The sequence below is a fragment of the Dunckerocampus dactyliophorus genome, chromosome 2, assembly GCF_027744805.1.
Source record: "Dunckerocampus dactyliophorus isolate RoL2022-P2 chromosome 2, RoL_Ddac_1.1, whole genome shotgun sequence".
In the NCBI taxonomy this organism is placed as follows: Eukaryota; Metazoa; Chordata; class Actinopteri; order Syngnathiformes; family Syngnathidae; genus Dunckerocampus; species Dunckerocampus dactyliophorus.
Window position 1 is genome coordinate 22,899,849 of NC_072820.1, and position 16,168 is coordinate 22,916,016.

Sequence of the window (16,168 nt, forward strand, 5' to 3'; positions counted from 1 at the left end):
ACGTGTGTTCCACAGCGGAAGAAGATACGAGCCTATTCATCACATACATGTGAACGGAGAGGAGGAAAATCCAAACTGTCCCTTTTAATATATTTTTTAAAAAACGTGATAGAGTGAAACCATGAAATTGAAAGCACAAAGTGGCGAGGGACGACTGTACAACGGAAGCGAGCTAATCAAAGAGAAAAGAGAGCTGTGGTTGCTCAGCAGGAGAGTTATAAATCAAGACATCGTCAGCAGAGCTGGCGTACGGAGGTTGCTGTAGCATTATTCAGCCTGAAGAAGACCCCTTTTTTTCACCACCCATTTTTGGAGGTGGGGGCGATTAATTAATAAAATAATGAATAAATAATACATGTTAAAAGCACATCACTGGTGTGTGAGTGACAGGAAGAAAAGCGCTGTCTTGCGTGGGGTAGAAGAAGTGGTTTGGCGCCACCTGTTGTGTTGGATGTATATATCTCTAACCTGTAGGGGAAAAAAGATGCCAATTGGGTTGGCTATGTGTCCCAGTACTTTTTGTCCACGTGTGGCTGTCCAGTTCCTGTTGGTTCTGGAAGCAGAGGTAACAACAAAGTGAACTTTCTCCTCTACTGGAGGCTGTCTAGCATCTCTGCTTCCTGCTGGAATGTGAGGTGGGAGGGCGGGTCCTGACATCTGTCCTATAGTGCCCTGACTCACTCAAGAATGCTCCCCCCACCCTTGCACGCTCTGACCCGGATAATGGAGTCGTCACCAGGCTAGGAGTAATGATGAACAGCCTCACACTGAAGTCCTCAGCTCTCCTCCACAATTTTAGAAGAAGACACATGTAAGAATTCATAGAGGAGATCATTTAAAGTCATGAGTTGATGGACGTGTTTTTTTTTTGCCCCCCAACCCCAGAGTGGAGCAGGTCCTGTTGATGACAACCTCATGTGTTCTTCTGACTGCTGATCAAAGCCTGAGGAGATCAACAGGTGCAGAGGGGAAGGAAACGGGTCAAGGTTAGTTGACTTGGCTGTTAGATACAGTGGTGTGAAACAGTGTTTCAGATCATCAAACAAATTTCAATATTAATCAAGGAAAACACAACTGAACACTGAATGCAGTTTTAAAATGAAAGTTTTTATTATTAAGGTAGAAAAAAACTCAAACCTACATGTCCCTGTGTGAAAAAGTGATTGCCCCCTAAACTTAATAACTGGTTGGGCCACCCTTTGCAGCAACTGCAAGTGTTTGCGATAACTTGCAATGAGTCTCTTGCAGCACTGTGGAGGAATTTTATCCCACTCATCTTTGCAGAATTGTTGTTGTAATTCAGCCACGTTGGAGGGTTTTCGAATATGAACCGCCTTTTAAGGTCATGCCACAGCATCTCAATAGGATTCAGGTCAGGACTTTGATTAGGCTGCTCCAAAGTTCTTGGAGTTTCTTCAGCCATTCAGCGGGGGACTTGCTGGTGTGTTTGGGATCATTGTCCTGCTGCAGAACCCAAGTTATCACAGTCTTCCAGGTCCTGAAGCAGCAAAACGGACCCAGACCATCGCACTACCACCATATTTTACTGTTGTTATGATGTTCTTTTTCTGAATGCAGCATTACTTTTACGCCAGATGTAATGGGACACACACCTTCCAAAAAGTTCAACTTTTGTCTCATCAGACCACAGAGTATTTTCTCAAAGGTCTTGGGGGATCATCAAGATGTTTTCTGGCAAAATTGAGATGAGCCCTTAATGTTCTTTTTGTTCAGCAGTGGTTTTCATCTTGGAACTCTGCCATGCAGGTCGTTTTTGCCCAGTGTCTTTCTTATGGTGGAGTCATGAACACTGACCTTAACTGAGGCAAGTGTGGCCTGCAGTTCTTTGGATGTTGTTGTGGGGTCTTTTGCGACCTCTTGGACGAGTCGTCGCTGCACTCTTGGGGTAATTTTGGTTGGCCAGACACGCCATTTGTGGATATTGGCTCTCACTGTGGTTTGCTGGAGTCCCAAAACTTTAGAAATGGCTTTATAACCTTTTCCACTTGAACTCAGGTGTGATAAACAAACCACAGTTATGTTTTCACAGGGGGGGAGTAGGGGAGCAATCACTTTTTGACACAGGGCCATGTAGGTTTGGATTTTTTTTCTCCATTAATAATAAAATGTTTCATTTAAAAAACGCATTTTGTGTTCAGTTGTGTTGTCATTGACGAATATTTACATTTGTTGGATGACCTGAAATATTTAAGTGTGACAAACATGCAAAAAAAAAAGAAATCAGGAAGGGGGCAAACACTTTTTCACACCACCGTATGTTCATGTTTTAGTGACTTTTCAAGCCTGCACATTGACTGTAAGCATAACTAACACACACATCAGTCAACTCAAAAATGTACTTGGCTTTATATACAAATGTTTACTGTTGTGCTTGAAGTTTGCAGCTGTTTGTAATTTTTTGTCCTGCTCAAATACTAGAGACAGATCTAAAGCAGGATGCATTGCAATTCTACAGTTCTACAAACTGCAACCGCAATGATAGTAGACATTTTCATATTTAAACAGTCTGTCAATAATAATTGCATTTTTTTTTTATACATGGGCTTATACACATTTTAATAATAGCTCTCCGCTAGCCTTATTATGTCTGTAAAGGCAGAATTTTAGTATTGATGTAGATCAGGGTTGTCCAAAGTGCAGGACATTGTAAAAAACAAACAAACAATTAAACAGGAAAAAAAAATGGTTGGATTAATCAATATATAATATTTATATCAATGTATTATATCTATAATAAAAACTATACGAGCACCAGGGAGTATACGAGCTGCACGGTGGCCGAGTGGTTAGCATGTTGGCCACACAGTCAGGAGATCTGGAAGATCTGGGTTCAAATCTCGTTGGGCATCTCTGTGTGGGGTTTTCTCCGGGTACTACGGTTTCCTACCACAATCCAAAAACATGCATGTTAAAATAATTGGCGTCACTAAATTGTCCAATATGAGTGTGAATGGTTGTTTGTCTATATGTGCCCTGCCATCGCCTGGCGACCAGTCCAGGGTGTACCTCGCCTCTTGCCCGAAGTCAGCTGGGATAGGCTCCAGCATACCAGTGACCCTAGTGAGGATAAGCGGCATAGAAGAAGCATGGATGGATAATAAGTATACACGTTCATGAATATGTATTGTTTTTGACTTTGTGCATACTTGTATTGATCACTGGAGTCATCACAACACATTTACAAATATTGTCTTTCGTTTTATTTAAATTAATTTTTATTTTTATTTATTTGCCTTTTATTTTTCTTTACTGACACAAGCCTTCATTGCGTTCCATGGAAAACGGACTCTGCATTGATTTATTCATTAGAATTGAATTTTACACACAGGACAATCTGTGACACCCACACACACACACACACACACACACACACACACACACACACACTTGAGGGGGGTGCGTCCAGATGTGGGAACACGTGGTTTCTTTCTCCAAACAGCCTTATAGTCTTCCACCACTTCCTCTTTGCCTGCTGGAGCACTCTCGCTCCTCTTTTCTTTCTTTCTTTCTCTCGGCAGCTCACACACCTTCCCTAAAACTGTTCTTTAGCAAGTTGTTGCATTATTTGTTATTTTTTGTGTGGGCGGGGAAACTAGCTTCTTATTGCATTCTTTGCATGCTTGCAGCATCCAGAAGAGAAAGCAAGAGTGATGGAGCTGTGAATGTGATGGAGATGTTCTGCTAAAAGTGGATTTTTATCAGTGTCATAGCGATGCAGCGGATGTGAGTGGAGATAAAGGAGCACAATGAAAGGTAAGATGGTCATATATTGAATACACACACTGCACCTCCGCCACACTGCAAGACCTGTGGAATGCTTGGGCAACAACCACGTCTGACATCTGCTTTCACTTAGGACAGTGTGTGTGTGTGTGTGTGTGTGTGTGTGTGTGTGTGTGTGTGTGTGTGTCTGCTGCACATCTAAAACAAAAGACTGTGTGAGACGTGCATTGTGTCAGCTCTTACTATATTATATGTTACGTCTCTAAACTGAACCTTTCTATTTGCTTCTTTGGTGCCATGGAACTCAGTGACTGCACCCTTGCTTCAAAGTTTCCATCACTTACTTGTCTAGTTTGTACCAAATATCACTTCTCGTCTTGATGGCAGGGCATGTGACTGTAAGGTAGGGGTGTCCAAACCTTTTCCAGTGATTAAAGGATGGGATGGGGGCCACTGAAACATTTTATGGATTATAGATGCTAAACCTAATCCAGTGTAAATCAATATATTACAAACTATCCAAACAAAATGTCAACATTTTAGCTTTGTGTTATAGCTGACAAGGCAAATTAGTGTAATACAATATATCATAATAAACATAATTTACTTTTAAAATACAGTAATCCTTTGTTTATCGTGGTTAATTACTTCCGAACCCAACTGTGATAAGTGAATGAAGTAGAATATTTTCATACTTAGGGCATAGAAAACCCGTTTCCAACCTTCTAAATATGTCTTTTAACATTAGAGCCCACTACACATGAAATAACGCCCCACAGTCACCTTTACACTCGTAATACCCAATATAGTAGACATAATAAGAGAAAATAAGACATAAATAAAACTCATACACGTGTCTGTTGCTGAAAATGAATGTGAAATACACCAAGGGTCACTCCTGTTCTCTCTCACCGTCAACCTGTGTTTGAGTGCAGTCATTTAATATTCCACAACACTAACTAATAGACCCCCTAGTGGTCAGTCTGTGAACACAACAAGTAAGCAGGGACAGGTGAAGACTCTTTTTTTTTTTTTTTTTTTTTTCTTTCCCACAACTCCCCTAAAACATGCAAATTACACAAGATGACTTTTTTTCATTCTTCCACCCTCAAACTTTGACTGTAATGGTGCTCGAAACAATTAGGAGGAAAACATCGGGGGTCTTTTTGCGAGGCGTATTGCTCAACTTTCCGTTTCAGATTTACTTGAAAGTTCATTTTTATGCAACTATAAGAAACGACTTAAAGGAGACATTTTGACCAGACTCTTTCTCTCCCTCTCCCTCTCTCTCTCTCTCTTTCACACACACACACACACACACACACCTCCCCCTCACGGCGACTTGGCACAAAACAGGGAGTGTTTCTTCACCCACAGCCGCCAAGGATGATGACACGGTAGAAAAGTTGCCAGAATGTTCTCCCTGGGGCCTCCGAGTCGCTTGTTAGGAATAAGAAAAGCAGAAAGCGTCATTCTGCCAGAATATTCTCTCAGATGATCAATAGTGTCATTGAACGCACCACAGTTGAGGATTTGGGTGTCTAATCTCCATTCACGTAGCTTTTCCCGGGTATAAAAGGTGCAGACTTTGTTCTGAAGTCGTAAAAGTGTCAACGCTACACAAGCAGAAGCACTTCTGAATGTCAAGAAATATGTTTTTCCCTTCAGACGACTTCGGTGAAGAAGAGGAGGTGCAGTCCTTCGGGTACAAGAGGTTTGGTGAGTACCGTGTGTGCATCCAAACATCTCGTTTTTTTCCTTCTTCAAACACAGCATTTTCCTTTTGGCTGCCTTCCACCTCCATAGAAGCATCCACAAAAAGCTTATTTTTGGCTGCTGCCTCATTTCTATTTCCACGTTCTAAAAGAGAACCCGCAGCATCCTGTGTGTTCCTGACGCAGCAAACCAGAAACATCCCCAGAGTGACCCTTAGGAGGTTACAACCTTCAGAATATGATGCAAAACTACTTTAAAAGTACTTCAAACATGTTTTATTTATTGATATTGCCATCAAGACTGCATTTGAGCAGAACCTTCAGGTTCTTGAGGTTTGGGTTTACACTACAGTAATAAGTGACTTTCCACAAAGTAGGATTTCTTATTTATAAAAGGAATATTTTTGTAGTTGGAGCATAGAAAACCTGTTTACACCCTTCTAAATATGTTAACATTATTAGACATGAAAAAGCACCCCTATACTGACCTTTGCACTCGTGTCACCCAATATAGTAGACATAAGAGAAAAGCCATTTAAGACATAAATAAGACTCATACTGGTGTGTGGTGCAGTGAAAGTGTTTCGGTGGCGCGGACAGGAAGTGACTTTGAGGGTTCAGAATTGAGTTTTAGTTTTGGTGTGGGTTACGGCTGCAACAGTAGCCCGTGTTGGGGATTATTGCACCTGTTGTGAGATCATTCATACCTGCAATAAAAGCCTGTTGTGTCTCACCCAACATTACAGTAACAGTAACATTACTGATACACAATGTCTTTGAATGCGTCTTCTGAATGCGTTATACAGTCATCTCTTGTTTATAGTGGTTAATTGGTTCCAATTAATACAGTTCTGCAATATAGGATTCAATGTTAATAAATTGAATATTTTTTAGTTAGAGCATAGAAAAGCTGTTTGTGACTTTCTAAATACTTTAACATTATAAGAGCCCTGTAGACATGAAATAACATCCCTATAGCCACCTTTACACTCATTTTATTCTTTATTTACACCACATTATTGCAACTCTTATGCCTCAGGGACTCCAGAGATAACCAGTTATCCTCAAATTTATTTTTTCTAAACTTAAGAATCCAACAACTTACCACTTTCACACAGAATGGGAAGAGAACTTCTTTTCACTCCATCATGTAGGACATGCCATGGCTGACTTCGTGCAGTGTTAAGGTGATGTAATGCAAGGTAATGACTCAATGTTTGTGTCATTACTGCTGCATAGTGACCAGAATGCTACATATCAATTTTATTTCAATATGTTTTGACTAATAACAGACCAGAGGCAACCACGAAACAGTGATAATTTATCTTAATTTAACTTCCCTACCCCAAATATTAAAGAAGTTAGAGCATATCTTATAACGGAAAATAGTGCCTTTGGTCCCCATTGCTTTAACATTGAGTCAAGACAAAAGCTGTGATCGACCCACGGACCTTGGCGAGTACACCCGTACTGCAAAATATATAATACCTTAGGCTGTGAAAATCTGTTTTAAAAGTCAACAGAATAGCCATTTACATTTTTTTGATAATGAAAAAGTCCAGGGAAGAAAATCAAGTGTCATATTTTTCATGTAGGCACTGCGGTGCAGCAGCACGCTGTGCATTGGTTTTCACCCCACACTAACCACAAGAAATACACCTATCCATCATCGGTGACAGGAATATATAAAATCCACCAACATCCACTTGATATTTGAGAAGATCAATGTTTTTCAGCATGATTTTATAGTAATAAAGCGGCATAGAAAATGGATGGATGGATGGATGGATGGATATCTAAATTATCCATGTTTTATTTGCTTTTATAGTGACAATCAAGGCATTCATATATGTGGTCCAACACTCAATATAAATCCGATGCGAAATTGAAGATGCAGAAGTAGTCTACCTAACAAACATGTATACGAATGAAAATGGAAATACACCCGATATCCTATGAAAAAATTGCATTTTTAAGGGCATTTTTTGTCGCCTATCGCACTCTCCTATCAGAGCGTGCACGATCAATGTCAGATTTTTGCATCACTAAAATGCGGGTTTTGTAACATTGCTACTAAACGAGAACCTGAGAAACATTAAGCATAAATCAGCAGAAACTTCCTTTCTTTACATTGATGGGGGTAAGGTTTCTTCTTCCGGTTTGCAGTATGGATGCTCATAAAAGCCACATGTTTGCTATAAGGTCCTTTACACTTCAATCCAAAACATTGTTTCCTTATCGGTGCAGAAATCACAGAGCTTGTTTTTTTTTTTTTTTTCCTTTGAAATGTAGCTTGAAATCTTCCCTATGCTGGAAGGCACAGTTTAAGTCTGCGTAAACAGCAAGTCTTGAGTATAAAACGGCTGTAATTCACATGCAGGCCACTAGTTAGCGACGTGACACAAATTTCCAGCATTTTTGCTGGAAAAAAAATCATTTTAAAGAAAAAAGGCATTTTAAGACTTGTGTTCAAGTGTTTCAGGCTAAAAAGGAAACAATTGTCCCCGCTAATAAACAAACAAAACAACAACATTGTCTCAGTCACTTTTCATGAACCCAGTACTGACAGAGTTCTGGTCCAGTCTCTCCCAAACAGAGGTTTTGCTTGTCCATCACTAGTTTTTAGGATTAGACTCACAGGTGCAATACTTGTGGCTCTTCCATGTGGGACCCCTTGATGGATTTTCCCTTCTAGGCAAATCCAAGCAAAAGAAAAGCATGAGTACAAACCACACACAGCATTACCGCCGTTTGGACCCGACCGTGTCCAAACCACCAAGTTCTATCTTTGCTTTTATTCCTAATGTTTTTCATTTTACTTTGAATGCATGCCATCGCTGTAACGTCCTGCTTCCTTGTTGACATGTTACCCTGTTTGCTGGGTTTAATATCTGTCTTTGTTTAATCAATCAATAGCCCTTGCCCTTTTTTTTTTTTAACTTCCTGTTGTCCACCTTGATGGACTCCATGTCTGATTTCACTTGACCAATCACATGGACTCATCTTCTCACACTTTATTTGCACTTCATTCTTATGGGAATTTAATAGGAAATTGTACAAAAGCTACTACAGTATATTTGGTTCATAATTGTACTATTTCCAGGTAACTGCATGTTCCATAATTGGATGCTCTGTAAAAGTATCCAAACAAAATTACAAACACGACACGCTACTTTAAAACACTTTAACATTCAGGGTGTGTGTGGAGTTTGGTGGGTGTATTGGGTCTTGGATGCTGTGAAGGGTGGTCCGGGTCCGGGTCTAGGTCTTGGTTGTGCTGTGTCAGCAATGTGCCCCGGCTGTGGAAAAATTACTGTAACACAATCTTTAGTGGGGATGATTTTCCTCTGTTTATATTGCTTTAAAGTTATTTATTTCTGCATGTGCTTTGAGGGAGGGGGTGGGTTGCACTTTTTTTTTTGTCAGCCGTCCAGCTGAGGAGTCACATTCCTTGCTCGGCTTATTTTGGGAGCACAACAGCAAGTGCTTTTAATTTAGGGCAACTTTATTAGCAGAGAAGAATGCTTTCACAATGCCTGTCTGTTACTTATGGCCGCCCCTCAGGACTACCTCAGCCACCCCCTCCATCCTCCATGGCGCTCATACACGGAGTTCTGTCGTCCTAAAGGGAAGATTACTCCCGAGAGGAAGAGACGTTAGACAGCAGACATGCAAACTTAGGTCAGAAACAGGCCATTTTATCAGAGCAGACCACTCAGGTTTTAACTTTTACTTTTTGTAAGTATACCAAAGTACTAAAAGGCAAAGAGCGAATGGAACAAGGCATCTTATATTGGACAATGTAGCCCATTTCTTCTCTTGGACGTCCAACACGGTTCATTTCATGATGCTGGTTGACTATTTTTGTTTTTTTTTTAATTAAAAAAATATAAATATTCCCCTAGAAAACAATATTAACGGAAGTAATCTGTTCCAGAGTCAAACTGTCACTATGCTGGAGCCTAAGTAACATTATTTTAACATAATTAACTGTCATACAAGTGTCAAAGAGAAGTTAACCACGTGTATAATAAAACAAAAGTAAAGTAAAACTACTTGCCCAAAAGAAACATAATGGAAGGTGTTCAGAGTGATACTGTCACCTAGTGGTGTTCTATTCAATCAATCAATCAATATTGATTTGTATAGCACCTTACCAACAGCCAAACAGTTTACAAAGTGCTTAACACAATGCAACAACTCATGCAGTCATTACAACAGAAATAAGATACATATACATAACAGCACAGACAACATCATTCTAAACACAAATGATGTTTCAAAAGCCAGTTTGAATAGGTGTGTGTTTAGCTGTGATTTAAAAACTGATAGTTCAGTTATAGAGCGCAGACCCGGTGGAAGAGAGTTCCAGAGCCTGGGAGCAGACACAGCAAATGAGCGATCGCCCCATTTCTTATATCTGGACCAGGGAACCACTAGAGTTACTTGCTCAGAGGAGCATAGTGCCCTGACTGGCTGGTAAACAGTCAGCAGGTCAGACAGGTAGGATGGAGCAAGACCATTAATGGCCTTGAACACAAACAAAAACACCTTTAAATCCACCCTGAATTGAACTGGCAGCCAGTGTAGAGAGAAGAGAATGGGGGTAATATGGGCATGTTTTGAGGCGTTGGGAGAGTAGCCGAGCAGCAGCATTTTGTACCACCTGATGTCTGCGCAGAAGGGATTGATTTAGTCCAATATAGACGGCTTTGCAATAGTCGATCCTGGAACTGATGAAGGCATGAATGGCTTTTTCAAGGTCAGCCCGGGACAGAAAAGGTTTCACTTTTGACAGGAGCCTAAACTGGAAGAAACTTGCTTTCACAACAGCATTCAACTGTCACATTTCAGGCTGGAGTCTAAAATAACACCCAAGTTCCTATCGGCTGGAGTGAATTGTGGTGTCATGGGATCAAAAGATGGGTGTGCTATGGGGAGAGTCAGGGCAGAACAGATCATATTCAGTCTTCCCCTCATTTAAATGGAGGAAGTTTTGTGAAAGCTACTGTTTTATTTCATGAAGGCAACTATGAAGAGGGTCCAATGATGTTCTGTCAATGTCAACTGCGTAGAGATGGAAACTGATGATGTGGTTGGAAATGTTTTGTCCTAGTGGCAGCATGTACATAGAAAAGGGAGTGGTCCGAGGATTGAGCCTTGTGGCACACCCGAGGAGAGAGGGGATGCAGGGAGATGTCATCGAGCATAACTGCAAAAGTCCTGTTCGTGAGGTATGAAGAGAACCATTCAAGCACTGCACCACAAAGTCCAACACAGTGCTCAAGGCGGGAGATAAGAACAGCATGATCCGCAGTGTCAAAGGCGGCTGTAAGGTCTAATAACACCAGCACTGCCAAGTTCTTGGTGTTGAGGGCTGTAAGAATGTCATTTTGCACCCTCAGTAGTCCGGATTCAGTCCTGTGGCGGGCCCTGAAACTTGTCTACAATGTCATGTAAATGGAGGTGAGACTGAAGCTGCGAAAGTACTATTTTCTCGTAACCTTGGACAGAAAGGGCAAGTGAGAAATCGGGCGGAAGATGGACAGAACAGAAGGGACAAGGTTTGTTTTTTTGAGGAGTGGTCTGACCCCAGCATATTTGAGGACAGTAGGTACCATACCAAGCCCAAGACAGCTGTTTATAAAGGAGACAAGGCAGGGGCCTATGGTGTTAATGACCTCCTTTGTAAACCCAGCAGGGACAACATCTAGGGGGCAGCTGGTGGGCTTAAGCTCCTGGACAGTTTTTTTCAGGTCCATCAGCATGATCGGCTCAAACCTCTCCAGAACACACCGCACAGTAGAGACAGGAGAGACCACGGCAGGGACCTTTGGGATGGCCTGTCTGACAGATGCAACTTTGTCTATGAAGAACTGCTGAAATGCATTGAAAGCATGTTCAGACTGATCATTGAAAATAGCAGAGATCGGATTACGAAGTTGATAGTGCCGATTAAAACTCTTGGGCGGTGACTATTCTTGGAAATAGCCGCTCTCTGGTAAGTTGAAAGACTGTCTCTAAAAATGCCCAGTGACACCGGGAGCCTGTCATTCTTCCATTTTCTCTCAGCCTGCCTGCACTGTCGCCTCAAAGCTTGAGCAGTGTCATTCAGCCATGGATTGGGTGCACAGATGGCAATCTTGACCTTGAGAGGTGCAACAGATTCCATGATCTGGGAGCATATAAAGTGGAAGGCAACTAGGAAGCATCTGGGCACTAGTTATGTGGCATGGCAGCTGTGGTGTACAAATCAGAGGCCGTAATTATGTTGAGGGGCTGAAAATACAGCGGCGGTGGGGGGAAATAGTCATGGATGCAGGTGAAGCAGCACAGTGTGCAGCAAGTGTTAGCGCAGTTTCACTTAATAGTACATCTACAACGAACAATTTTGCTCCATGTTGTGTTTGGTAGCGTTTTTTCACTCACAAGTTAATACAACACACCTACTTCCCGTTTACATTCTTGTGACCAGTAAGAGAAGAGGGCACTGTCACATGGTTTGTTGTGTTCCAAATTAGTTCTTCTGTTTTGTTTTTTTTTAGAGGAGAAACTGTTAGCTCCTAATTTGAGGAGCAATGCAATTTACTGCGCTACATTTTCGGCTAATGCTAGTCATCTGGTAGGGTGTCATTTTTCATATGATGAATGCTTGTTAAGATTTTTTTAGAGGCACTTTCTGGGCTCAAGGACAAGAAAAATAAAAAGCATGGAGGTGTCTGACTCCATTTAAAGTGAGAAGGTTCTTGCATATGGACCGCCATCACATACCAAAGTCTTTGCCAACATCAGCCATCATATTTTGAATGTGAGCAGGAAGTATAATTTCAAAATTCCGCTGCAGAGTGCGAGAGAGCTTCACCCCCCCCCAAACGCGACTTGTGATGATGTTGTACTTGCATTTGTTTCACTTGTAGTCTTATTAGCAGCAATCTCCACAACGGCTGTGCAGAGAAGTTTTCCATTGACTCAGCTCTCTCTCTCTGTTTTTGGGATGACCGCTCCAAGAGCGGGGAGCATGTGTTCACATCTGCTGCTTCCAAGGAGAAAACATCTCAACACGCTCGCACTTTGTCTTCAGTTTGCAGAGACAAGTCCAAGCAAAAATAATCTGTTTGGCCAAATAATGTCATCAAACAATCTTTGTATAAGCTACTAGGAGAGAGGATCAGCTGACCTAGAATGTCTTGGTGGGGTTCTGCGTCATAGCATGTATACAGTACTTTGTCCTGAGGAGGAAAAGAAGGCATTTATTTGATGGTAAAGAATTATGGCCAATCAAATGTAAAGGTAAAACTGTATCAGTGTTGTTGATTCATCTACTCAGGCACAGAGATTGCTGAGTAAAGGGGCAGCTGTAGAAATGGAAATTGTTGTTCACAACTCCACAACCAGTGCGAGGTGCACAGGGAAAGGTTAGCAACTAGTTTGCTCCTTAAACAGGCAGGGGAAGTACAGTAAATTGGGTGAGCGTGGAGGTTGTTGTTGTAAATATTACAATACCCTATACAGTGCCTTGCTCTATCGCGTTTTTCAAAAATTAATTAATGCATGACTGCTGTTTCATGGTTGAATATGATCGATTATTAGTCAAGAAATATTGAAAGACATATGTTGCATTCTGGTCAGTAGGCATCAGTAATGTTACATGGATGAGATATTGGCTTACATTACCTGAACACAGCATGGAGTCAACCATGGCATGTCTGTCATGGTAGAGTGAAAAAAACGTTTTCCTCTCATTCTGTGTGGAAGTGGTACATTTTTGGCTTCTTACATTGTCCTTCTTCCCCACTTTGTTTAGAACAAGTTTAGAAGTTTACAACAAATAAATTGGTGGCGAACTAGTTAATTCTGTAGTTTGCTATATGCCCGTTAACATTATTGGCAACTACTTTGCTGCCTAAAGCGGCAGTAGCAGAAATGGAAACAGGATGAGTGTGTGTAAATATTACAATACCACTCCATGGAGTGGAGTGAGGTTCCCCAGGCTGGAAAACATTCCCTACTTTTTAGTACACTGGGACACGCTCACGGCTGTTATTCGCAATAATAATATTTTGTTGGCGTTGAGTTGTGTATTTGAATGTTATGAGTTTATCTGTGAGCTGCATTTGTACACCATTGTTTTGTTGTTAAATGGCTTCATTAAGACGAGAGTTGCAGCAACCAGTCACATTGTTTCATGACTTTTAGTGCTGATCATACCCATTTGGTCCCCTGCTGCTGGTTCTGTGGTGTTGGCTACGTTACCGTAATCAAGTATCACCTCCATGTTGTGTCTGACTTTTTCGTCTACACGTTTAGGTACGTGCAGCCACATGACATCATGTTGCTACGGTGGAACATTTGAAGTCACTGTGGCTCTGATAAACCAGAGCTGCATGGAGTGATGAGACACCCCCCTATGGAGCTAATTTAAAGAATGGCCTCATTCCAACACGTCAGCAAGTTAAGCTTCTGCCTCGGTTTTTACAGTTGGGTTCCTTTTTGTGCACCTCAGTGTCGTTGGTTGTCTTGTTTTAAACAAACCAGGCAACTACAGTCAATCATAGTTTGTCTCTGGCATCCGATTCGGCTTTGTTTTGGGCTTTTAATGCCCACAACCAGCAGCTTTCAAGGCTAACAAGTGTGTAGAACTCCACGGATGGATGCAATTATTCTCTCCCGTGTTGTCCAAAATAGATGACTTTCCAAGAGCCTTTGGGATTGCACAACTTGTTTGTGCTTTCCATGATGTAAGCGTGTTATTGGTAAGTCAGATGACTGGATTACGCTCAAGTCTGTGTTTATGCAACAAAGCAGTACGTGGTGATTGCAAAGTGTCGTTTTTAGTACAAAGTAAACAGATGAAGGAAGCTGTGTGTTGATACTTATTTTGAGGATACCCTGATCACAGAGGACTTAATAGCACACCAACATCAGAACCTCGTCTCTTACCTTCAAGGACCTCTCTGCCTTGTGTGAAATGTTTCTCCAGTGTAAGCAGGTCCAGATGCTTGACAGGGACCAATTTGCAGCAAGTGGCCGAGGAATGCTTAACTAGCTCAGCAAATCCCAGCAGCCAGGCTTCATGCTCATTTTACTCCCAAGTGACTGTTTACTTGTTAACATTCCACTGCTAATGCTTGGTTAGATAGTGAATGTCGCCGCCACTCAGTGATCCCTCATTTATCGCAGTGAATTGGTTCCAGACCCGACTGTGATTAGTGAAAGTAGGATTCCTTATTTATAAATGGAATATTTTTGTAGTTAGAGCATAGAAAACCTGTTTATGACTTTCTAAATAAGGGTTTTTAACATTAAACACCCCGATAGTCACCTTTACACTCGTATTACCCGATATAGTAGACATAATGAGAGACAATAAGACATTTAAGACAAATAAGACTCGTGTTCGTGTGTGTCGCTGTGAACGTGTTCTGGTGGTAGGGATTATTGTGCCACTTGTGGATAATTCAAACCTGCAATAAAAGCCTGTTGTTCTGGCAATCAAGTCTGGTGCTTGTGTGTCTCACTGCACATTACAGTAGCATTACCGGCACCCAGTGACCAGTGTAGAGAACTACATATGATCACAACATATTTAAATGCGTCTTCTGAATGCCTTATATTTGCATTTGTTTATTCAGCCAATTTTTTGCTTATAAATAATTTAGGTAAAAAATAAATTAAACATTTTTTTTACTAATAATAGGCCATATTCAATCACGAAACAGCAAGATTTATTTATTAATATATTTTTGAAAAACCGTGATAGTGAAGTCGTGGAATTCGAAGTGGCAAAGGACAACTGTATTACCAGTAAAAAAAAAGGGGTGTGGTTGCACTCATTCCTGTGCTTTGGTATCCTATGTATTACTGTATATAACGTGGAATTGGGCACAACGGGGCTTCACACAAAACCAGTGCTGCTCTGGACAAGCTGTCTTTGTGTTGCCGTGGAAGTTTCCAGAGTGGGAGTCTTTTTGCTGGACATGGTAGTAAAGACTCATAAGCTCCTTTCACATCGCACTTCAAAGCTGGCCTCTGCAGAAATGGCACCGATCTGCACATTTTCCAGCTTTGGAGGCAGTGCGTGCATAAAAGTGTATTCCGCCCTGTTGTGTTGGAAGCAATGGACGAGAATTAATTTTTCACATGTCGGTAAATGTCATTTGTGGCACTCTTTGTGGCTTGTGGTGAAAATGCTTTGGAAGACATGCAAGCATACGTGTAATACAGATATAAGTAAATAATTAAACAAATGCTCAGTGACGTATGGCCAATTAGATGTGTTATGATCAAGACATTTTGCTTGATCACGACCAAGGTTGCTCCAATTTTTCAGACATGTGCTTGTCAGGAAGTGTGTAGCAAATTTTGTGGCGATTGGGCTAAAAATTGGACAGTTCTGTAGAGTGAATTGAGCTGTGGGCGAAGTTTCAAGACAAGTCCTTAGCTATGATGTGCTCTTAAATATTGTTTGCATTCCTGTGCTGTTTGTCTTGTTGTGTTTGTGTAAGAAACATATGCTGTGGTCCCCCACAGCTGTCTGTTTACATGCTGTGATGTTGTGCTTAAGTGAAGAGACAGCCCACAGGGAGGCACTGATGTAGCTCCCCCCCTACACACACACACACACACACTGCGGAGAGTCCTTGTAAACAAGACGACAACAGCATGACCACGTCGGCGTCCACAGCTGGCCACCTTCGAGGTGGTCGGAC

At 41.4% G+C, this 16,168-nt stretch overlaps 1 protein-coding gene across 1 annotated transcript in view; it reads left to right on the plus strand.

The window, feature by feature from the left end:
* Positions 1-3,440: 3,440 nt before the first annotated feature.
* The window catches only part of LOC129177597 (collectin-12-like), a 42,431-nt gene continuing 29,703 nt past the window's right edge, over positions 3,441-16,168 (plus strand). The window contains exons 1-2 of the mRNA XM_054768891.1: positions 3,441-3,774; positions 5,413-5,463. Of these exons, the coding sequence (XP_054624866.1) occupies positions 3,768-3,774; positions 5,413-5,463 (58 nt within the window). The 5' untranslated portion in view covers positions 3,441-3,767. The remainder of the gene's footprint in view (positions 3,775-5,412; positions 5,464-16,168) is intronic.